This window comes from Bufo bufo (genome assembly GCF_905171765.1).
Source record: "Bufo bufo chromosome 1 unlocalized genomic scaffold, aBufBuf1.1 SUPER_1_unloc_4, whole genome shotgun sequence".
In the NCBI taxonomy this organism is placed as follows: domain Eukaryota; kingdom Metazoa; phylum Chordata; class Amphibia; order Anura; family Bufonidae; genus Bufo; species Bufo bufo.
This window is the reverse complement of record NW_024399966.1, coordinates 59490-84248: the sequence shown is the minus strand read 5'-3', so window position 1 is coordinate 84248 and position 24759 is coordinate 59490. Positions and strand designations below refer to the sequence as shown.

Sequence of the window (24759 nt, the reverse complement as noted above, 5' to 3'; positions counted from 1 at the left end):
CCAGAACCACAGCGATGGGGTTCTGGGGGGTTTTCAAGGTAATACCTATTTTGTCATTTTATCACATACTTTGCATTTAGGAAGTGCTTCAAACCTTCAGTCCTACTATTGAAATTGACTCTGGCCTGGAGAACCAGCCCTAGTCTTCCCCAATCCTTCTACAGGTCTTTTCCAGTCTTTTATGGACAGTGTGCTCCTTCTGATAGGTCCAAGAGTTTTCTCAGAGGTTCGTGGTTCTGGTCCAGTATGGTGGCTGGCTATCTCACAGCGCTTTTGTGGGCTCACAGGAATCCAGTTACCAATAAATGTAATCAGGAGAGGAATGGTCTTCTCCAGGCAAGGAAATGTGGGGTATACTGAGCTTTCCCCAACTCCTCAGTGGTCTCCCATCCCTGGTGAAGAGGAAACTTGGAGTAGTTGTTCTACTGAGAAGATGAGGGTCTTCCCCATGGCTTCTGTCTCTTGAAATGTAGAATTTCCTTATATTTGGGTTTTCTACACCAGATGACCTTAAATCCATCAATATCTGAGTCTCTTCCACCTGAATGGACAGCAGCCCTGAGTCTGGGATTTCTATGTGCTCCTCACCCGATTAGCCATGGGTTGAGCAGAAGGTTGGTTAGGGTTAGGTTCTAAGAATGTGTAAGAAGCGTATGATCTATAGACAGATCTACAGGAGGCCATGTCTTCAGTCATTGTGCTTGTGTCTCCACAGATGGATCCAGAAGAAGGAATCCCCCAGAAAGATGTCCCCGTCCTCTGTATTCCCAGGTCTGTCCGGAGGAGAAGGTCCCAGAGAATCATCAGGTATGTGAGGGGTCGGACCTTACAAACAGAATCTTTTTGGGCCACAGTGGTAAATGTGGCCCTCTGCCCTAGGATGATGGAAGGAATCAAACTCGGTAGCAACAAGCCTGGTGGTTAGAGTCCCCCAATGAGGACGCAGGCTTAGTGGTTACAGTCTCGCTGAGGACACAGGCTTAGTGGTTACAGTCTCGCTGAGGACACAGGCTTAGTGGTTACACTCTCTCTGTGAGGACACTGGCTTAGTGGTTACACTCTCTCTGTGAGGACACTGGCTTAGCGGTTGCACTCTCTCTCTGTGAGGACACTGGCTTAGCGGTTGCACTCTATCTCTGTGAGGACGCTGGCTTAGCGGTTGCACTCTCTCTCTGTGAGGACGCTGGCTTAGCGGTTGCACTCTCTCTCTGTGAGGACGCTGGCTTAGCGGTTGCACTCTCTCTCTCTGTGAGGACACTGGCTTAGTGGTTGCACTCTCTCTGTGAGGACACTGGCTTAGCGGTTGCACTCTCTCTCTGTGAGGACACTGGCTTAGCGGTTGCACTCTCTCTCTGTGAGGACACTGGCTTAGCGTTTGTACTCTCTCTCTGTGAGGACACTGGCTTAGCGGTTGCACTCTCTCTCTGTGAGGACACTGGCTTAGCGGTTGCACTCTCTCTCTGTGAGGACGCTGGCTTAGCGGTTGCACTCTCTCTCTGTGAGGACACTGGCTTAGTGGTTGCACTCTCTCTGTGAGGACACTGGCTTAGCGGTTGCACTCTCTCTCTGTGAGGACACTGGCTTAGCGGTTGCACTCTCTCTCTCTCTGTGAGGACACTGGCTTAGCGTTTGTACTCTCTCTCTGTGAGGACACTGGCTTAGCGGTTGCACTCTCTCTCTGTGAGGACACTGGCTTAGCGTTTGTACTTTCTCTCTGTGAGGACACTGGCTTAGCGGTTGCACTCTTTCTCTGTGAGGACACTGGCTTAGCGGTTGCAGCTCAGCATTGTCTTTGCCCTATCTAGACCCTGAGATGGTGCATGTTTCTGGCTAGTGTCGCCCACCTCCACTGCTAGCTGGCAGCACACACAATAACCTGCAGCCTCCTCCAGCTCACACTCGGCTTTGGGGTTCTCCTGTGTTTGCACCTGAGATTTGCCTGCACTTCTGTTTATCTTCTGTCAGCCATGTTCTCTCACTACAGCGTAAGGGCCTCTGTTCCCAGTGCAGCTCACCTGCAATGTCTGTCACGTCCCACCTGAGCAATGTGGTGCCAGCTAGACCATTGCAGACCACGTGCAGTGTTCCCCACCACTATTCAGCTATGTCCACGACCTGACGTCTTTAACTCTCCGTAGTGCCGTACCTTCTGTTGTGATATCTCTGCTGATATTTCTTCAGCTCTGTAAGACCCACACTGCACGTATGTAACATATCACATATGACATGTGTTCCTAGGATGTTCTCATTCAGCGGTCAATGAATGTTCATAGATACCTATCAATAGTTTTGACAGTTGGGGGTCTGAGCGTCCATGATCCCTAGGAGTGGGAAGCGCCGGTATATTGTGTCCTCGTCTCAGGAGACGGGCTCAGTAGAAGTCTATGGCCCGGTCTCAATTCCATCCGCTGCAGTGAGGAGAGGGGGTGCACTATGTGAGAGCGTCTCTCAACTTGTCTCTAGGGATAAGGGGGTCTCGGCACTCTCAATGACATATATATTAAAAGTTTTTATTTATTTATTCAGTGACCCTTTAAAGGTCACAAGTTTTATGGTGTCCTCACTGAGGGCCCCACAAACCAGGGACAGATCCTCTTAGCAACATACTGGATCACTTTCTTTTACTGACTCAGCCATTTTTCTAAAATCTTTTGCTAAACCGCTCATGCTGACGAGTCCCCATGTTCATGAGCTCCTAGCTGTCCGCGCCCACCTGCTGCTGATTCAGTTGGGAAAATCCTGTCAATCAGAGGCGGGAAGAGCCGTGAGCTCATGAATACGGGGACTCGTTGGCTCGAGCGGCATAAACCTGATGACAGATTCCCTTTAACACAGGTTCATAGCCCAGTGCAGAGAGGCCTAAAGCAGCATGTAAATAGCCGGGACCTGAAGGTGCGAGGTGCAGCGGCTGCTGAGTCCTTGCTCCTCTTCTCAGTCTGCTTAGAGAAGAAGCTGAGGGGTACAATGAGCTTTTGGGTTCTGCAGTCATGGAGGAGTCATAGATTGTCTCTTATGTGGATCTTTTAGATTTCCCACCTGTCTGTTGTATTGTGCTGAATTGTTAGGTGGAAGGTCTGACTGAAATTAAAGTGGAGGATGAAGAAGAGCAGATGATGGGCGATCCCCCGTGTAAGAGTGAGGTGGAGGAGGACTTTCCAGTCCAGGTGACCACAGGTATGGAATCATGAATGGACAAAGTGGAGGTTTCTTCTGATGTGGTTCTACCTTAGAGTAACACAGTTTATAAGGCTGAAAGAAGCCTCCGTCCATCCAGTTCGCCCTGTTATCCTGCAAGTTGACCCTAACCCTAATCCTCTTCTATGTTTGTGTACAAACCTTCTTTCCTCCAGATGCAGAGAATGTCCCCTCGTCACAGGCCTGCGGATAAATAGATGCCATCTAAGAGAGGCCATAGGCCTAACTAACTGGGACAAAGTCCTCAAAAATAAAAATACAGCCACAAAATGGGATATTTTTAAAAGCATCCTAAAATCTCATTGTGAGAGGTACATACCGTATGGGAATAAAAGGTTAGGGTTTTATATATATATGTATACGTATACACTCACCTAAAGAATTATTAGGAACACCTGTTCTATTTCTCATTGATGCAATTATCTAGCCAACCAATCACATGGCAGTTGCTTCGATGCATTTAGGGGGGGTGCTCCTGGTCAAGACAATCTCCTGAACTCCAAACTGAATGTCAGAATGGGAAAGAAAGGTGATTTAAGCCATTCTGAGCGTGGCATGGTTGTTGGTGCCAGACGGGCCGGTCTGAGTATTTCACAATCTGCTCAGTTACTGGGATTTTCACGCACAACCATTTCTAGGGTTTACAAAGAATGGTGTGAAAAGGGAAAAACATCCAGTATGCGGCCGTCCTGTGGGCGAAAATGCCTTGTGGATGCTGGAGGTCAGAGGAGAATGGGCCGACTGATTCAAGCTGATAGAAGAGCAACGTTGGCTGAAATAACCACTCGTTACAACCGAGGTCTGCAGCAAAGCATTTGTGAAGCCACAACACGCACAACCTTGAGGTGGATGGGCTACAACAGCAGAAGACCCCACCGGGTACCACTCATCTCCACTACAAATAGGAAAAGAGGCTACAATCTGCACGAGCTCACCAAAATTGGACTGTTGAAGACTGGAAAAATGTTGCCTGGTCTGATGAGTCTCGATTTCTGTTGAGACGAATTTGGCGTAAACAGAATGAGAACATGTCTCCATCCTCTGATGGCTACTTCTAGCAGGATAATGCACCATGTCACAAAGCTCGAATCATCTCACATTGGTTTCTTGAACATGACAATGAGTTCACTGGACTAAAATGGCCCCACAGTCACCAGATCTCAACCCAATAGAGCATCTTTGGGATGTGGTGGAACGGGAGCTTCGTGCCCTGGATGTGCATCCCTCAAATCTCCATCAACTGCAAGATGCCATCCTATCAATATGGGCCAACATTTCTAAAGAATGCTATCAGCACCTTGTGGAATCAATGCCACGTAGAATTAAGGCAGTTCTGAAGGCAAAAGGGGGTCCTACACCGTATTAGTATGTGGGCACTAAGAATTCTTTAGGTGAGTGTGTGTGTGTGTGTATATATATACAGTACAGACCAAAAGTTTGGACACACCTTCTTATTCAAAGAGTTTTCTTTATTTTCATGACTATGAAGACATCAAAACTATGAATTATCACATGTGGAATTATATACATAACAAACAAGTGTGAAACAACAGAAAATATGTCATATTCTAGGTTCTTCACAGTAGCCACCTTTTGCTTTGATTACTGCTTTGCACACTCTTGGCATTCTCTTGATGAGCTTCAAGAGGTAGTCCCCTGAAATGGTCTTCACTTCACAGGTGTGCCCTGTCAGGTTTAATAAGTGGGATTTCTTGCCTTATAAATGGGGTTGGGACCATCAGTGGCGTTGAGGAGAAGTCAGGTGGATACACAGCTGATAGTCCTACTGAATAGACTGTTAGAATTTGTATTATGGCAAGAAAAAAGCAGCTAAGTAAAGAAAAACGAGTGGCCATCATTACTTTAAGAAATGAAGGTCAGTCAGTCAGCCAAAAAATTGGGAAAACTTTGAAAGTAAGGGCTATTTGACCATGAAGGAGAGTGATGGGGTGCTGCGCCAGATGACCTGGCCTCCACAGTCACCGGACCTGAACCCAATCGAGATGGTTTGGGGTGAGCTGGACCGCAGAGTGAAGGCAAAAGGGCCAACAAGTGCTAAGCATCTCTGGGAACTCCTTCAAGACTGTTGGAAGACCATTTCAGGGGACTACCTCTTGGAGCTCATCAAGAGAATGCCAAGAGTGTGCAAAGCAGTAATCAAAGCAAAAGGTGGCTACTTTGAAGGAATTCTTGGATGTGGCTGTCGTGGTGAGGGACGACGAGTTGGTCACGGAGGGCTTCACCATGACAGCTACCATCCTAATTGGGTGAAAAGGTCCCTTCCATATGGACAGTTTATTAGATTGCGGAGAATCAATAGTCCTACAAGTGGTTACCTCCGCCAAGCCACAGAGTTGAAGCAGCCTTTGGTGTCCAGAGGGTACCCGGGGCATGAGTTAGGGTAAGGGGCATGGGAAAGAGGACAAAGACCTGGACAGGTTTACTTTTACCTTTTAGGTTTAGCCCGATGGCTGAAAAAATACGGTCAGTCATTTTTTGTAATTGGAATATCTTGGAGAGGGATCCATCCCTAGCAATAAGCCCCGTATTTCTCTCAGAAGGTGCCTTACCATAAAGGATAGAATAGTGAGAAGCAGATTTGTTACTCCCCCAAATACCACTTGGCTCACTGGGAATATTTCAGATGTGGGGGTTGCACCCTGTGTAGACGGAACTCTCAGTCCAAGTTCATCGGGGTGTCTGGTTTGAACTATAAAGTCCGCAGCTTTATGAACTGCCGCAGCACGTATGTTGTGTACATGGTGACCTGCGGCTATGGCCGGTTCTATATCGGCAAGACTATTCGCTGCATGTATGAACGTGTTAGAGAACATTTGACTTCAGTCGACACAGGGAAGGGATCCCCCAGACTCATTGAACATTTTAGGGAAGTGCACGCTGGAGATGCAAGTTCATTAAGATTTGCAGGGATTGAGTCGTCGTCCCCCCTCCCCCTTTGAATGGAGGAGATAGACATCGCCAGTGGTTGCAGTGTGAAGCGCGATGGATATTGCGGACGCAGGCAACAGGAATCTCAGGCCTTAATGATGGACTGGATTACAGTCTTCTGTTGTAACTTATATAAATGCTCTGTGACAAATATGTTAAATGTAGCAATTTGTTCTTAATTGTAACCAATGTGTATCAGCACCAGGAGAGCGTCACTGATTGCACACCTGATGCTCTGACGTGGAGTGCAGGTGCACACACCCGGAGCAGCCTGACGCAGCGCATATTGCGTGAAACGGCCGTCGCTGCATCCAGTGTGCAGGGAAGTGACTCCTAGATCCGGTGCCACGTGTAGGAATATTTCATGTCTTCTTCACGATGGTGAGTGCCGCCCGCTTTCTTTCTACAAAGAAGAATATTGTCCAGGACTAATTGTTTGGGCTTGTGCAGCGCTGAGATCGTGGTATCGGAGGAGAACCGTGTGGGATCTGCAATTCCGGGTTAAAGTTGGAGGAGAGACGTGGAGTGCGCCGCTCATAATTTTATTTAGAGTAAAAGTTATGTACCTTCCCTGCCCGTGTTTGCTAGACCACGTGTCTGTGGTCAGATGTATCTTGGCACCGACACTGTGTGCCAGAGATACATTCACTTGCCGCTGAACGTAGCCATATAGCTCTGGGATGCCCTTCTGGGAGAAATATTTCCTTCCGGGGACCTTCCATTGCGGTGTGCCAATGGCCACAAATTTTCACCAGTTTATATGGCAGTAGTTGATGGGCTAGCAGTTCTGACAAGCCAGCGGTCAGCCGTTGGGCAAGAGGGTTATCCGCCGTCATCAACTTTTTACGTTTGAACATTTGGGCCACGGAAGCCTGCCTTTTGCCAGATGAATGCGACGACGGCAAGGTGGAGTGGAGGACAACTGGGAGGAGAAGGAGAAGAGGCAGGACGTGGAGCACCAGGAGTGTGGCTTTGTGGGTTCTGACGGCGTTGCTCCCACTGGGCTCAGTGATGTGAGGCCAGGTGCCTTCTTAAGGCGGTCGTCCCTAGGTAAGTGTTGGGCTTACCGTGACTTATGCGTTGACAGCACAGGCTGCAGATGGCAACACTATTGTCAGCAGCAGACACGTTAAATAAAGCCCACACTGCGGAGCCATGTGCCGGCGTCCTGGGAGCGCCAGATGTGACCGTGCATGGTGGATGGCTCGCTCCAGATACATTTGCAGTCTGCTTTTTGCCTCCTGTGCCCTGCGAGTTCTGCCTGCTTCTCCTCTCTCTGCTGCTCTGTCTCTCCCTCTGATCTCCCCTCCTCTTCCTCTCTTGTGGGCACCCACGTGACATCCATCGACACATCGTCACCTTCACCACCACTGATAGAGATCTTGGAGTAGGCAGCAACAGCGGGGACCACCCTCCTTGGGCTGATCTGGGTACTGTCGTCAGACCGCTGGGTGGCGGATGGTGCTACCTCCTCTTCCTGATCCAATGCCAAGAATGGCTGCGCATCGGTAAGGTCTGGGAATAGATGGGAAAATAATTCCTCTGACTCGAGCGGAGGGGATATGGTGGTGGTGTTAGTGTCTTTGGGGGTGCACACAGCAGAGAGTGAAGAAGGTGCAGATAGAGAGGATGAGGAGGGTGCAGAAGACTGAGTGAGCCACTCAACCAACTCTGGTGCGTCCTTTGGCGTAATCGCACGCACCTTCTGGAACTCCCACTTTGGCTCCGGCCTGGTGCACCTGCCCGACCCCTTCCACCCCTGCGGAAGGGCTTGCCTCTTCCTCTGCCTAAGTCCCTATAGAAGAGCAGTATTTGTGGAAACAGATATATCAAACCCCTGCCTCAATCAATATTTGGTGGAAGCAGGTATATAGAACCCAATAATGAGTATTTGCTGGAAGCTGGTATATTGCACCCCTTAATCAGTTTTTTTGGGGGCAACAGGTATTTCACACCAGTTGCAATTAGTTGTTCCAATAGCGTTTGTCCCTCTGTATAGCTGCAGAACCGCTCACAACTGTTGAAACGTCACCATTGGCTGTCCTGTACCACATGATGGATGTGTCATGGGTCAAAGTTCTTCACAATATAAAAGAATATGGCGCCAGCGAATATCTCCATATGTTTGGTGAATCGCGAACAAGCAAAGTTCGCAGCGAAACAACCGCTGGGCGAACCGCAAGGCCATCTCTAACTGCTACAGATAGATCTGGATAGATTGAAGGCTTGGGCAGAGAAGTGGCAGATGAGGTTTAACACTGGGAAGGTTCTGCACATGGGAAGGAATAATGCAAGTCACCTGTACATACTAACTGGTAAAACACTGGGTAACACTGACATGGAAAAGGATCTAGGAATTTTAGTGAACAGTAAACTAAGCTGCAGAATCCAGTGTCAGGCAGCTGCTGCCAAGGCCAAACAGATAATGGGTTGCATCAGAAGGGGCATAGATGGCGGTGATGAGAACATAGTCCTACCACTTTACACATCACTAGTCAGACCACACATGGAGGACTGTGTACAGTTCTGGGCTCCTGTGAACAAGGCAGAGATAGCAGAGCTGGAGAGGGTCCAGAGGAGGGCAACTAAAGTAATAACTGGAATGGGGCAACTACAGAACCCTGAAATATAATCAAAATTAGGGTTATTCACTTTAGAAAAAAGACGACTGAGGGGAGATCTAATTACTATGTATAAATATATCAGGGGTCAGTACAGAGGTCACTCCCATCATCTATTTATCCCAGGACTATGACGAGGGGACATCCTTTGCGACTATGGACTCTTTACTGTAAGAGCAGTGAGACTATGGACTCTACTGTAAGAGCAGTGAGACTATGGACTCTTTACTGTAAGAGCAGTGAGACTATGGACTCTTTACTGTAAGAGCAGTGAGACTATGGAGTCTTTACTGTAAGAGCAGTGAGACTATGGACTCTTTACTGTAAGAGCAGTGAGACTATGGACTCTTTACTGTAAGAGCAGTGAGACTATGGAGTCTTTACTGTAAGAGCAGTGAGACTATGGACTCTTTACTGTAAGAGCAGTGAGACTATGGACTCTATACTGTAAGAGCAGTGAGACTATGGACTCTTTACTGTAAGAGCAGTGAGACTATGGACTCTTTACTGTAAGAGCAGTGAGACTATGGACTCTACTGTAAGAGCAGTGAGACTATGGACTCTATACTGTAAGAGCAGTGAGACTATGGACTCTTTACTGTAAGAGCAGTGAGACTATGGACTCTTTACTGTAAGAGCAGTGAGACTATGGACTCTTTACTGTAAGAGCAGTGAGACTGTGGACTCTTTACTGTAAGAGCAGTGAGACTATGGACTCTTTACTGTAAGAGCAGTGAGACTATGGACTCTTTACTGTAAGAGCAGTGAGACTATGGACTCTTTACTGTAAGAGCAGTGAGACTATGGACTCTTTACTGTAAGAGCAGTGAGACTATGGACTCTTTACTGTAAGAGCAGTGAGACTATGGACTCTTTACTGTAAGAGCAGTGAGACTATGGGCTCTTTACTGTAAGAGCAGTGAGACTATGGACTCTGTACTGTAAGAGCAGTGAGACTATGGACTCTTTACTGTAAGAGCAGTGAGACTATGGACTCTATACTGTAAGAGCAGTGAGACTCTGGGACTCTTTACTGTAAGAGCAGTGAGACTATGGACTCTTTACTGTAAGAGCAGTGAGACTATGGACTCTTTACTGTAAGAGCAGTGAGACTATGGACTCTTTACTGTATGAGCAGTGAGACTATGGACTCTTTACTGTAAGAGCAGTGAGACTATGGACTATATACTGTAAGAGCAGTGAGACTATGGACTCTATACTGTAAGAGCAGTGAGACTATAGGACTCTTTACTGTAAGAGCAGTGAGACTATGGACTCTTTACTGTAAGAGCAGTGAGACTATGGACTCTATACTGTAAGAGCAGTGAGACTATGGACTCTTTACTGTAAGAGCAGTGAGACTATGGACTCTTTACTGTAAGAGCAGAGAGACTACGGACTCTTTACTGTAAGAGCAGTGAGACTATGGACTCTTTACTGTAAGAGCAGTGAAACTGTGGACTCTTTACGGTAAGAGCAGTGAGACTATGGACTCTATACTGTAAGAGCAGTGAGACTATGGACTCTATACTGTAAGAGCAGTGAGACTGTGGACTCTATACTGTAAGAGCAGTGAGACTATGGACTCTATACTGTAAGAGCAGTGAGACTGTGGACTCTTTACTGTAAGAGCACTGAGACTGTGGACTCTATACTGTAAGAGCAGTGAGACTATGGACTCTTTACTGTAAGAGCAGTGAGACTATGGACTCTTTACTGTAAGAGCAGTGAGACTATGGACTCTTTACTGTAAGAGCAGTGAGACTGTGGACTCTTTACTGTAAGAGCAGTGAGACTGTGGACTCTTTACTGTAAGAGCAGTGAAACTGTGGACTCTTTACGGTAAGAGCAGTGAGACTATGGACTCTATACTGTAAGAGCAGTGAGACTATGGACTCTTTACTGTAAGAGCAGTGAGACTATGGGCTCTTTACTGTAAGAGCAGTGAGACTATGGACTCTATACTGTAAGAGCAGTGAGACTGTGGACTCTTTACTGTAAGAGCAGTGAGACTATGGACTCTTTACTGTAAGAGCAGTGAGACTATGGACTCTTTACTGTAAGAGCAGTGAGACTATGGACTCTTTACTGTAAGAGCAGTGAGACTATGGACTCTTTACTGTAAGAGCAGTGAGACTATGGACTCTTTACTGTAAGAGCAGTGAGACTATGGACTCTTTACTGTAAGAGCAGTGAGACTATGGACTCTATACTGTAAGAGCAGTGAGACTGTGGACTCTCTGCCTGAGGAGGTGGTGATGGTGAGTTCAGTATAAGAGTTCAGGAGGGGCCTGGATGTATTTCTGGAGTGTAATAATATTACAGGCTATAGCTACTAGAGAGGGGTCGTTGATCCAGGGAGTTATTCTGATGCCTGATTGGAGTCGGCAAGGATTTTTTTTCCACTAAATTGAGGAAAATTGGCTTCTACCTCACAGTTTTTTTTTGCCTTCCTCTGGATCAACTTGCAGGATGACAGGCCGAACTAGATGGACAGAGGCTTCTTTCAGCCTTATAAATTGTTACTGGAGTGATCTCTGTACTGACCTCTGATATATTTATACATAGTAATTAGATCTCCCCTCAGTCGTCTTTTTTTCTAAAGTGAATAACCCTAATTTTGATCATCTTTCTGGGACCTGTGGTCCGCCCATTCTAGTTATTACATTAGTTGCCCTCCTCTGAACCCTCTCCAGCTCTGCTATGTCTGCCTTGTTCGGACATTAAAGTAACGCTCCGCACAGTGATAGCCTGCGGTGTGTACGGGGCAGGAGCAAAGGGAGGTGTGACTGCTCCGGTATGACAGCCGGTTCAGCATCAGTTTTTGGGGCTGAGACACCTCTCGGAGAAATGTCAGCTGTTGATGCTGTAACACAGGGCGGTGTTCTCTTCATACCATTTTACCGCTGCGTTAGCAGCTGAGAAGTTTTCTACAGATGAAACCGCTATCCTCACCAGCCCTGGAAATCCTGCCCGTTGGGGCTGTTGTTTGCATCAAGAACGCATTGGACGCCTATCATGGCTGCTGATTAGAAGGTTCTAGAACATTTAGGGCGTTTGTTCCTCTTCTGACTGTACATGGATTCGTGCTCTGATTATATGTGTTCCTATAGATGAAAAATCTGACTAAATCTTAACGCAGTGTGAATACCTCAATGCCAGGTTCTTCCGTCCTCACACAGGTCCACCTGCTCACCATTGCAGGTTTGTCACTGCTGACTCCTGCGCTGATTTCTTGCTTCTCCTGTTCAGCTGCTGTTTGTGCCATTAGATTTGGTGCCCGATGCCCGTGAGTTGTCAGGTGGGCACTTCCCCGCGCCCGGTGGTGTCTATGGCTGAGGCTTCCATTCACACTGAGCTCTCACTTCTATCGAGCACAGAAGTAAATGGCGGCACTTCTGTGAGGGACAGATGTCACCGGATGTCGGCTTTAGTCCTGATACAGCGTTAGGATTCGGTGGCAGATCGTGGGGATCACATCAGGGTTATAATATGCCGCTGGCGGTCACCATTTCCTGGGGTGACAGGTGGGGCGTAGTCTGCTTGTCGGACACAATGAGTGAGGACATACACGGCATATGTCGGGCCTCATCAGCATCAGTCTTTGTACGCTTCACCAATTTTCAACCAATGATTTGGAATGCTCTAGAGACAAATTTGCCTCATGTTCCTCCAATATTCCCTACATATACGCCTCACCCTAACCCCTTGAAAGTTTGGGGATATGAAAACGTTCACATCTCAGTTGCTGCGGTCCATGGGCCTGGTGTACGGTGTCGCAGACGGTGGACTACTGACTTTGGATGCCTCGACATCTAGAAACTCATTTCTGTATGCCTTTATTTAAAGAGAATCCCTGCAGCTTTAGACTAGTGTTCAAAAAACCTCAGGATCAATCAGATCTTGTTGAGACCCGCTGCAAAACATAAAATTATCATCCACATACCTCAACCTCCAAGATATGTGGGAGGCATGTGGACCATCAACTTTACGTATGACCTAAAGAAATGTGGAGCAGCAGAGGACAAGTAGAAGACAGCAGCAGGTGTAAAGGAAAGACTCCTAAGTATCGTGTCCAACATTCAGACCATGACAGCGCGGACCTTCACCGGGCCTCTCGCGGCCGGCCGGTATGGTGTCTATAGAACATAGAGAAGTCCTGTTTGTCCCCTCCACATGAAGTTTCTTCTCAGGAGGTCACTGGTGTCACTTAGAAGTTTCTTCAGATCTCTTGCAGTAAGGAGTTGACTCCTGAGATGATCGGGCATCCTCGGGGACATTGGTCCACTAATAAATACAGCAGGGAACGAGGGGCATTGATTCATGGGCAGCTTTCTCTGCAAGCATCTGATGATGCCTACAGGAAAGGCATCTATTAATAATTCATCGTCCTCCTGTTTAAAGGGATCAGTCACCAGCGACCCTCTATCAGGCTGTCCGCATAGACATGTGGTCGAGCTTCTCCTGATTAAAACACTTCTTTTATTGATCTGAGGATCTGTTACCGAGTTATGATACTTTCTTTCTTAACCACTTCGCATCTGGGCCATTTACCCCCTTCCAGACCGGGCCTAATTTTGCAAATCTGACGTGTGTCACTTTGTGGTAATAACTTTGGAACGCTTTTACTTATCCAAGCCGTTCAGAGATTATTTTCTCGTGACAAATTGTACTTCATGTTAAAGGTAAATTTGAGTCAAAATGCTTTACCTTTTATTTATAATAAAAAAAATCAATTTAACGAAAATTTTAAAAAATTCACTGTTTTCTAAATTTAAATCTCTACTTTTAAGACAGATAGTGATGCCTCAAAATATTCATTAATTAACATTCCCCATATGTCTACTTTATGTGGGCATCATTTTGGTAATGTAATTTAATTTTTTTAGGACGTTAGAAGGTTTAGAATTTTTGAAGCACTTTTTTAAATTTTTCAGAAAATTTCCAAAGTCAACTTTTTTAAGGACCAGTTCAGTTCTGAAGTCACTTTGTAGGGCATAGTGGAAACCTTGCATAAATGACCCCATTGTAGAAACTACACCCCTCAAGTTACTCAAAACTGATTTTACAAACATTCCACACGAATTAAAGTAAAATAGAGATGAAATTTGTAAATTTCACTTTTTTAGCAGATTTTCCATTTTAATCCATTTTGTTCTTTAACACATCGAGGGTTAACAGCCAAACAAAACTTAATAATTATTACCCTGATTCTGAGGTTTACATAAACACCCCATATGTGGTCGTAAACTGCTGTACAGGCACACGGCAGGGCGCAGAAGGAAAGGAGCGCCATATGGTTTATAGAAGGCAGATTTTGCTGGTCTGGTTTTTAGACGCCATGTCCCATTTGAAGCCCCCCTGATGCACCCTTACAGTACAAACTCCCAAAAAGTGACCCCGTTTTGGAAACTAGGGGATAAGGTGACAGTTTTATTGGTCCTATTTTGGGGTACATATGATTTTTAATTGCTCTATATTACATCAAGGTAACCAGAAAATGTCTGTTTTGGCACTGTTTTTATTTTTTACAACATTCATCTGACAGGGTAGATCATGTGCTAATTTTATAGAGCAGGTTGTCACGGACGCAATGGTATCAAATATGTCTACTTTCTTTGTTTCAGTTTTACATAATAAAGCATTTTTGAAAAAAAATAGTTTTTTGTCTCCATTTTATGAACACCATATTTTTTTTTATTTTTTTTTTGCCAATCGTCTTGTGCAGGGGCTCCTTTTTTGCAGGAAGAGTTGACATTTTTATTGGTACCATTTTTGGGTACATATGATTTTTTTATTGATCGTTCATTATTACACTTAATGGGGCAAGGTGACCAAAAAATTGGTTGTTTTAGCACAGTTTTTATTTATTTATTTTTACGGTGTTCACCTGAGGGGTTAGGTCATGTGACATTTTTATAGAGCAGATCATTACGGACGCGACAATACTTAATATGTATATTTTTTCTTATTTATTTAAGTTTTAAACAATAATAGCATTTTTGAAACAAAAGAAATCATGCTTTAGTGTCTCCATAGTCTGAGAGCCATAGCTTTTTTATTTTGACCGATTGTCTTGGTTAGGGTCTTATTTTTTGCGGGATGATGTAACGATTTGATTGATACTATTTTGGGGGGCATACGCTTTTTTGATCGCTTGGTGTTGCAATATTTGTGATGTAAGGTGAAAAAAATAGCTTTTTTTTATTTATGGTGTTTATCGGACAGGGTGGATCATGTCATATATTTATAGAGCCGGCCATCACAGACGCGGCAATGCCAAATATGTATTTTTATTTATTTTTTTCTATTTAAAAAAAAAAATTATTACTTAACTGGGGATTTATTATTTTTTTTACATGTGAAACCTTTTTTATAAAACACTTATTTTATTTTTATTTTATTTTACACTTTGCGTCCCCCATAAGGTCTGGGGGACATTTAACTTCGCTTTTTTTTTTTTTCTTTCTTCCACTATTGGTTTCTCCTGTAACTGGGGCTGACATGGTAGCTTATTTATTTTTAATTTTTTACAGGATCCGTTTTTTTCTGATTGATCGGAAGAATGAAAAATAAAACAGTGATGTGAACCCGTCCCAAGACAACATTTAGTGCAATCCTGCAATAGAAACCAGCGATGCCAAGCGCTCTGACCCTATGTTGTCTGTACCCTGCTTCTTACTGGTACCTCCTCTCACTGCCCATGGGGAATGCGCTCCCCCTGGTTACTTCTGGCGTGCGCACCTATATCTTCCCCAGACAATGGCAGGCCACCCTGGGGTACTTAAAAGGGTTGTCCCATGACTAATGTAAAAAATGAAAATCAGATCATATAGTACACAACATTCTCTATGTAAAGAAGCTAGAACCAGCCCTGGACCAATTTTGAATTACATGCAATTACAAAAGAATTCAGATCCCGTCGCTGGTTTGAAAACTGTAGAATATTTATTGTGGGACAACCCTGTTAAGGCACCTTCCCTGTGGGAAGGTTCCTGTCACAAGGTAGGGGGAGGGGATAAACACCTGAATGACAACAGAAGAAAAATGACCAGGAACTAGGCCTCGAGGCTAAGGAAAGGGAATGGGAGACCACCTAGGAAACCCTAGATCAAGCCCTGACTCCTGTCAGTATGAATAGACCCTGAAGGTGGGAATATTCATACACCGGAAACCTAGGCCCTAGAAACCCTTAAAATCCGTAAGAGTAGTGACAGGGTCTGAGACAACTGGTTCCTTCCCAGATGAATGAACCAGCGTCTCCTTGAGGCCTAGTAAACAACGAGCAAATGGGAGCAACAAAATACAAGAAAAGTATACTTATCTTCAACAGAAAATGGAGGAGCAGGAACTCAGATGAGGACCACACACCAGCTCTTCCAACTCCAGGCAGATAATAATCAACTGCATGGTAAGAAGTGTGAGTCCAGACTAAATAGAGGAGCAGTAATGACCACAAGCTGCACCTGAGACAAGAGGTCATTACCAACAACACTGCAACAAGTGAAAACAGACTGTCAGATAACCTCACGTACCGCCAGTCTCTCAGATCTTCTAACCTCTGTCATGTGAGGGACCGTGACAGTTCCTGAGCAAGTTTATCGGTCCCTAGTTTCTTGCAAAGGTGTTTTCAAAGTTCTTTTCAAGTCTGTTTGCCGACTTCTGCCTTACTTCTGGATTTGACCCCTTGCTGCCTTCTCTGACCTTGAATTGCTTTTTGGATTGCATGAACTCTGCCTGCCCTGACTTCGGCCTGTTCCTGACTATGCATTTGTCTAATCCCTTGAGGTTCCACGGCATTTGACCCCCGTGGGTCAGCAGTCACTTGAATAGAGACCACTCCCAGAGGTAGCTGAATACAGAATGGCGTTCTATGACCTTGTCGGCAAAAAACCCTCCTGAATTCTGCCGCTGACCGGGTGATCTGTCAGACCCTGGGCCAAACAGGGCAAGCCTTAATCCCCACTTCCTCCCATTGTCATGTGATCCTCCATCTTGTTCTTCCTTCATGGTTTCCTCCCCCTATTCACAGTAAAATGGTCCTGAGCGCCGTTTTTACACAATTTGTCTGAAACAAATCAAAAAGCTTTAGCTTTGTTTTGTGGACTAATTTTTGTGAAGTTTGTAACAAATCCGTTTTGTCTAGAATCGTTGGGCTCATCTCTCACGTGGTATCAATGCGCCTTAAGAGCGGTTATTTTAAAAATCAGCTGAATTGGTGCTGAAAGGACAAAAACGCGCAGACAGAAGACCGGCTTTATTGCCAGATGCATGCTTAGTCTAAATGTATCTACTAAAAGTGGCCTCAGTACGGCATGATCACAGACTTTGTCACTTTGTAGTCCCACGTTGTAGAGCAGGATCACAGACTATTTCACTCCCACGTTGTAGAGTAGGATCACGCACTATTTCAGTCCCACGTTGTAGAGCAGGATCACGGACTATTTCACTCCCACGTTGTAGAGCAGGATCACGGACTATTTCACTCCCACGTTGTAGAGCAGGATCACGGACTATTTCACTCCCACGTTGTAGAGCAGGATCACGGACTATTTCACTCCCACGTTGTAGAGCAGGATCACAGACTATTTCACTCCCACGTTGTAGAGCAGGATCACAGACTATTTCACTCCCACGTTGTAGAGCAGGATCACAGACTATTTCACTCCCACGTTGTAGAGCAGGATCACGCACTATTTCAGTCCCACGTTGTAGAGCAGGATCACGGACTATTTCACTCCCACGTTGTAGAGCAGGATCACGGACTATTTCACTCCCACGTTGTAGAGCAGGATCACGCACTATTTCAGTCCCACGTTGTAGAGCAGGATCACAGACTATTTCAGTCCCACGTTGTAGAGCAGGATCACAGACTATTTCACTCCCACGTTGTAGAGCAGGATCACGGACTATTTCACTCCCACGTTGTAGAGCAGGATCACGGACTATTTCACTCCCACGTTGTAGAGCAGGATCACGGACTATTTCACTCCCACGTTGTAGAGCAGGATCACGGACTATTTCACTCCCACGTTGTAGAGCAGGATCACGGACTATTTCACTCCCACGTTGTAGAGCAGGATCACGGACTATTTCACTCCCACGTTGTAGAGCAGGATCACGGACTATTTCACTCCCACGTTGTAGAGCAGGATCACGGACTATTTCACTCCCACGTTGTAGAGCAGGATCACGGACTATTTCACTCCCATGTTGTAGAGCAGGATCACGGACTATTTCACTCCCACGTTGTAGAGCAGGATCACGGACTTTGTCACTCCCACGTTGTAGAGCAGGGGTGCACAACATTTTTGGTACGAGGGCGGCATTGTCACATTGATCCATTTGATCGCAAAGTGAATGGAGAGGAATGATCGCTACCACAGTCGTTCCTCCCTCATTTCTATGGATTATTGGTAGCATTGCTTACACAGCGAGATGTGCTGATGATTATTGTACATCTTTCGTCCTGATAAAATATGCTAATCAGACGACAAACAGGTGATTGCTCATTTATTGGCTGATCAGCAGCACAATTACACAAGCCTCGTATCAGGAGTGATCGACCCTCTGAGCACTGGTTACCAGTAATTTTACAAATATTAGCCCTGCAATAACCAGTAAGCACTTTCCTTCACTGCAGAGGACGGCGCTCACTGGTTATTACCTCCTCCTGCCCCCAGTTATAGGGACCCTGCCATAACCAGTAAGTACTTTCCTTCCCTGCAGAGGACGGCGCTCACTGGTTATTACCTCCTCCTGCTCCCAGTTATAGGGGCCCTGCAATAACCAGTAAGCACTTTCCTTCCCTGCAGAGGACGGGGCTCACTGGTTATTACCTCCTCCTGCTCCCAGTTATAGGGGCCCTGCAATAACCAGTAAGCACTTTCCTTCACTGCAGAGGACGGAGCTCACTGGTTATTACCTCCTCCTGCCCCCAGTTATAGGGGCCCTGCAATAACCAGTAAGTACTTTCCTTCACTGCAGAGGACGGAGCTCACTGGTTATTACCTCCTCCTGCTCCCAGTTATAGGGACCCTGCAATAACCAGTAAGCACTTTCCTTCCCTGCAGAGAACGGGGCTCACTGGTTATTACCTCCTCCTGCCCCCAGTTATAGGGGCCCTGCAATAACCAGTAAGTACTTTCCTTCACTGCAGAGGACGGAGCTCACTGGTTATTACCTCCTCCTGCCCCCAGTTATAGGGGCCCTGCAATAACCAGTAAGTACTTTCCTTCACTGCAGAGGACGGAGCTCACTGGTTATTACCTCCTCCTGCTCCCAGTTATAGGGACCCTGCAATAACCAGTAAGCACTTTCCTTCCCTGCAGAGGACGGCGCTCACTGGTTATTACCTCCTCCTGCTCCCAGTTATAGGGGCCCTGCAATAACCAGTAAGCACTTTCCTTCACTGCAGAGGACGGAGCTCACTGGTTATTACCTCCTCCTGCCCCCAGTTATAGGGGCCCTGCAATAACCAGTAAGTACTTTCCTTCACTGCAGAGGACGGAGCTCACTGGTTATTACCTCCTCCTGCTCCCAGTTATAGGGGCCCTGCAATAACCAGTAAGCACTTTCCTTCACTGCAGAGGACGGGGATCACTGGTTATTACCTCCTCCTGCTCCCAGTTATAGGGGCCCTGCAATAACCAGTAAGCACTTTCCTTCATTGCAGAGGACGGCGCTCACTGGTTATTACCTCCTCCTGCCCCCAGTTATAGGGGCCCTGCAATAACCAGTAAGCACTTTCCTTCCCTGCAGAGGACGGCGCTCACTGGTTATTACCTCCTCCTGCTCCAGTTATAGGGGCCCTGCAATAACCAGTAAGCACTTTCCTTCCCTGCAGAGGACGGGGCTCACTGGTTATTACCTCCTCCTGCCCCCAGTTATAGGGGCCCTGCAATAACCAGTAAGCACTTTCCTTTCCTGCAGAGGACGGCGCTCACTGGTTATTACCTCCTCCTGCTCCCAGTTATAGGGGCCCTGCAATAACCAGTAAGCACTTTCCTTCACTGCAGAGGACGGGGCTCACTGGTTATTACCTCCTCCTGCCCCCAGTTATAGGGGCCCTGCAATAACCAGTAAGTACTTTCCTTCTCTGCAGAGGACGGGGCTCACTGGTTATTACCTCCTCCTGCCCCCAGTTATAGGGGCCCTGCAATAACCAGTAAGTACTTTCCTTCCCTGCAGAGGACGGGGCTCACTGGTTATTACCTCCTCCTGCCCCCAGTTATAGGGGCCCTGCAATAACCAGTAAGTACTTTCCTTCCCTGCAGAGGACGGGGCTCACTGGTTATTACCTCCTCCTGCTCCTTTTTGCAACATCTTTGTATGTTACTCATAGGGTTTTTTATATTATTTTTTTTTGGGTTTTTAGTTTTAGGCTACTTTCACACTACCGTTTTTGTTTTCCAGCACTGAGTTCCGTCCTGGGGGCTCAATACTGGAAAAGAACTGATCAGTTTTATCCCCATGCATTCTGAATGGAGAGTAATCCGTTCAGAATTTCCTCAGTTCCGTCACTGTACGGTTTTTGGATGGAGAAAACGGAATGCATTAATGCGCAGACCTTTAAAAATGTGAAAAAGATAATTCACAGCAGATCGTGTTAAGTGGAAACTGGAATTTTTCCACAGATATGCCATTTCCATGCCCAATATCTTGTGCCCAGTGTATGCTGGTGTGAAAAGCACGCCCTCCTATTATCATGGCGGGCTTCCCGGTTTTATAAACACCCCACGTGTGGCCCTAATCTTTTGCCTGGACATACCACAGTGCTCAGAAGTAAGAGAGCACCATGTGATACCCAATGTGGTGATTTACGCATCTTGTGCTGACAACTATAGAGGCTCTGGGGTGAAATAATAAATGGAACCCTCTGAGTGCGCATTTTTTTTTATTTTGCACTTTTTCCCTTTTATTTTGTATTTGTATTTAGTTTTTTTAGATTTTATTTAATTTTTTCTTATTTTTTTTAATATATTTTGCCACATTATATGTCCCCCAAGAGGTCTTTAAAATACATCTGGGAAACTTTTTATTTTTTTGCACTTTTTTTATATATTTTTTTTTTTTTTTTAAATATAAGTATTTAGAGAGGGCTCACCTGTATAATCAAGAGTGGAAATGGGTGCACCTACCGAGAGGATTCACCCAATCCTCAAAAACAATGAAAAAGTCAAAAAGTAGAATGGTAGGGCACACCAATATTCGGTACCACACGGATGGTTAATATACCAATATTTTATTATTAGTGATATATACTGTTGAATAAACATACATAAAAATACAACATTCTTAAAAATACTAAAAATAGTAAAAGTGGAAAAACTATTGAATACAATAAAACCAAATAAATTTGCAATATTGGATATTTTGTGTCTATAAAGTTTCCACTGTATGTGCACCATGGTTCGTTAAATGGTAAAAAAAATGTCCTTCCAAAATGGGTTCTTTAACCCAATCGATGCCCCAATGGATGAAGTGGGGACTCAGTCTGCTTATTTGGATAAAGTCTTTTTAAATAGTTGCTGCGGCTATTACGACTCAATGGTCGCTATGCATATTAAATCGATAGGCTGTTGCTGTTTGTTATTAAAGAAGAGCCGAAAATATTGTACTCACAGTTTGTAGTGTAGAAATGTCGGCTTTTGCTACATCACAGGTGGCGTCCCACGTGTGGTGAGCGATAATTACACAAGTTTCAGCAAATAAAGGTGATGCGTCTTTGAGCCACTGATGAAGGAGTCGTAGCTAACTCCGAAACATGTTAGTTTATTCCATGGGGTAATTACCAATCATACCGGAGGACCCAAAGCGCTAAAAGAAAAAGGAAATAAAGAAATAAGGGATCGGTGATTTTCTATCCTGAAAAATTCAAGATAAGCCGGATACCTGTTCGTTTGGAGAGTCGGCCTTGTGGCTGAGTCTACTCCTGCAAAATATCTGTTTAAATACAGAAGGAATACATCACCGACTGATCTTCAATACAGTACGGCTATACAAGAACACCGAGGATCCCAAAGACGCATCACCTTTATTTGCTGAAACTTGTGTAATTATCGCTCACCACACGTGGGACGCCACCTGTGATGTAGCAAAAGCCGACATTTCTACACTACAAACTGTGAGTACAATATTTTCGGCTCTTCTTTAATAACAAACCGCAACAGCCTATCGATTTAATATGCATAGCGACCATTGAGTTGTAATAGCCGCAGCAACTATTTAAAAAGACTTTATCCAAATAAGCAGACTGAGTCCCCACTTCATCCATTGGGGCATCGATTGGGTTAAAGAACCCATTTTGGAAGGACATTTTTTTTACCATTTAACGAACCATGGTGCACATACAGTGGAAACTTTATAGACACAAAATATCCAATATTGCAAATTTATTTGGTTTTATTGTATTCAATAGTTTTTCCACTTTTACTATTTTTAGTATTTTTAAGAATGTTGTATTTTTATGTATGTTTATTCAACAGTATATATCACTAATAATAAAATATTGGTATATTAACCATCCGTGTGGTACCGAATATTGGTGTGCCCTACCATTCTACTTTTTGACTTTTTTATTATTATTTTTTTTTACTTATTTTCATAGATATTTTTGGCACATAATTTGCACCCAAAGAGATCACTGGCCTTTAGGGGGTCAGACTTATTTTTTTTATATATTTTGCATTATTTCAACTGTAACTGGGGAATCTAAAGGAGCCCCAGTTACAAGGGGAACCAGCCTGCAGATGATCAGGGTCTGCTAAGCACATGCAGCTCTGTCTGCTCTGCCCCCAAAACATCCAGCGATGAAGTGATCGCCAGGTTCAGCACAGCTGCTTCCTCTATTCTTTGCATAGTGCTCATTGAGTGCTGTGCACCTGACCGAGGAGAAGGCAGAAGCTGTAATAAACTGCTTCTTCCCACTCCTCGGGCCCCTGCTGTCAGCGACCCGACCTGCTCCTGAGTATAGGAGCTATAATCCAGCGCCATGCAACACTTTGATCAGAAACACAGCTGTGTGTCTGTCCAGCAGGACGGGGGCCACAAACCCTGGCTCCCAGTCAGTGAGACAAAGCTAGTGGATTCAGAATAGGAAATATAAAGGAAGGATATTTCTTCCTTCTGGGTCCAGTTCTAACTTTGGCTCAAAAACCTGCATTGAAAAACTTCATGTGTGTTTCCAGTCTAATAGGAATGTTATAAATGTGTCTACTTCAGGGTTTGAAACAAAAATCACTAATTTCATTTTTAATCCTAACAGAAAATCTGGGTATGAAGAGAAACTTAATGTTGTCAGTAAAGTATAAAGTAGAAGATGAAGATACCGTGCAGCACTCTTCAGGAGAAAACCTCATTACCTGTAATGTGCCTCCAGATCCATCACATAATCCTCCTAATCATGAGGAACCTTCTGACCAGTCACTGATTGTTACCACAAGTACCGGGCAGAATCGGGGTAAAAGGTTTCAGTGTGGGGAATGTGGAAAGCAGTTTACAAAAAGCTCAGGTCTTTTTACACACAGAAGAACTCACACAGGAGAGAAGCCGTATTCATGCTCAATGTGTACGAAATGCTTTACAGATAAATCAAATCTTGGTAGACATGAAAGAAGCCACACAGGAGATAAGCCGTATTTATGTTTGGAATGTGGCAAAAGTTTTATGGTAAAATCAGATCTTGTTAAACATCAGAAAATTCACACAGGAGAAAGGCCATATCCATGTTCAGAATGTGGAAAAGGCTTTACTTCTAAAGCCAAACTCAAGGATCATCAGAGAATTCACACAGGAGAGAAACCATTTACATGTTCTCAGTGTGGGAAGTGTTTTATGCTGAAATCTGATCTTGTTATACATGAAAGAATTCACACAGGAGAGAGGCCATATTCATGTTCAGAATGTGGGAAAGGTTTTATATCTAAATCTAATCTTGTTACACATAAGAGAATTCACACAGGAGAGAAGCCATTTCCATGTTCAGAATGTGGGAAGTGCTTTACATCAAAATCTAATTTGGTTACTCACCAGAGAAGTCACACAGGAGAGAAGCCGTTTTCATGTTTACAATGTGGGAAATGTTTCATCAGTAAATCAAATCTTGATACACATGCGAGAAGTCACACAGGAGAGAAGCCATTTCCGTGCTCAAGATGTGGAAAATGTTTTATTACTAAAGCAAAACTTAGGGCTCATCAGAGAAGTCACACTGGGGAGAAGCCATTTTCATGTTCATTATGTGGGAAATGTTTTAGTCAAAAATCACATCTTGTTAAACATGAGAGAATTCACACCGGAGAGAAGCCGTATTCATGTTCACAATGTGGGAAATGTTTTATCAGTAAATCAAATCTTAATATACATGAGAGAATTCACACAGGAGAGAAGCCATACTCATGTTCACTATGTGGGAAATGCTTTACAGATAAATTGCATCTTGTTAGACACACAAGAAGCCACACAGGAGAGAAGCCGTATTCATGCTCAGAATGTGGGAAATGTTTTACAAGTAAATCAAATCTTGTTAGACATGAGAGAAATCACACAGGAGAGAAGCCGTATTGATGTTCTGTACGTGGAAAATGTTTTACAAGGAATTTATTTTGAAACTGATGAAATAATTCACAGAGGAGAAGCCATTTTCTCGTTTTAAATGTGAGAAATGCTGTTGTAGAGACCAGCCCGGTGAGGCCTGACAGCAGCAGCCAACCATCAGACTAGCAAATACTGGTGTTCTGCTCGCAGGATAAGAACCGGGGTTGAGCGCTCGATCACATGGGGATGGGATCCCTGATCTTCCCATACACTGAACATTCTTCTGTTTCTATATCTGAGCGGCGTTAGGCTTAATGAGCATCGTGCATTAGTGAAACAAATAGGACACACCTGAGAGGAAATGGAATAAAAATCTAAAACATTTTTTAAACTATAAATTGTTCAGCAAAAATATCAGATGTATAATTTCTTCATGGTGCATCATACTGGGTACTGC

General features: G+C 44.8%; 1 protein-coding gene across 3 annotated transcripts in view; it reads left to right on the top strand.

Annotated features, from left to right (window-relative positions):
• Window positions 1-24492, top strand: part of LOC120982713 (zinc finger protein OZF-like) — a 57081-nt gene extending 32589 nt beyond the window's left edge. For 2 of the 3 annotated variants that reach the window (XM_040412972.1, XM_040412973.1), the window contains 3 exons: window positions 716-807; window positions 3066-3174; window positions 23032-24492. In XM_040412972.1, the coding sequence (XP_040268906.1) occupies window positions 716-807; window positions 3066-3174; window positions 23032-24332 (1502 nt within the window). In that variant the 3' untranslated portion in view covers window positions 24333-24492. The remainder of the gene's footprint in view (window positions 1-715; window positions 808-3065; window positions 3175-23031) is intronic. The other variant, XM_040412974.1, reaches the window with a different exon arrangement.
• Window positions 24493-24759: the final 267 nt, after the last annotated feature.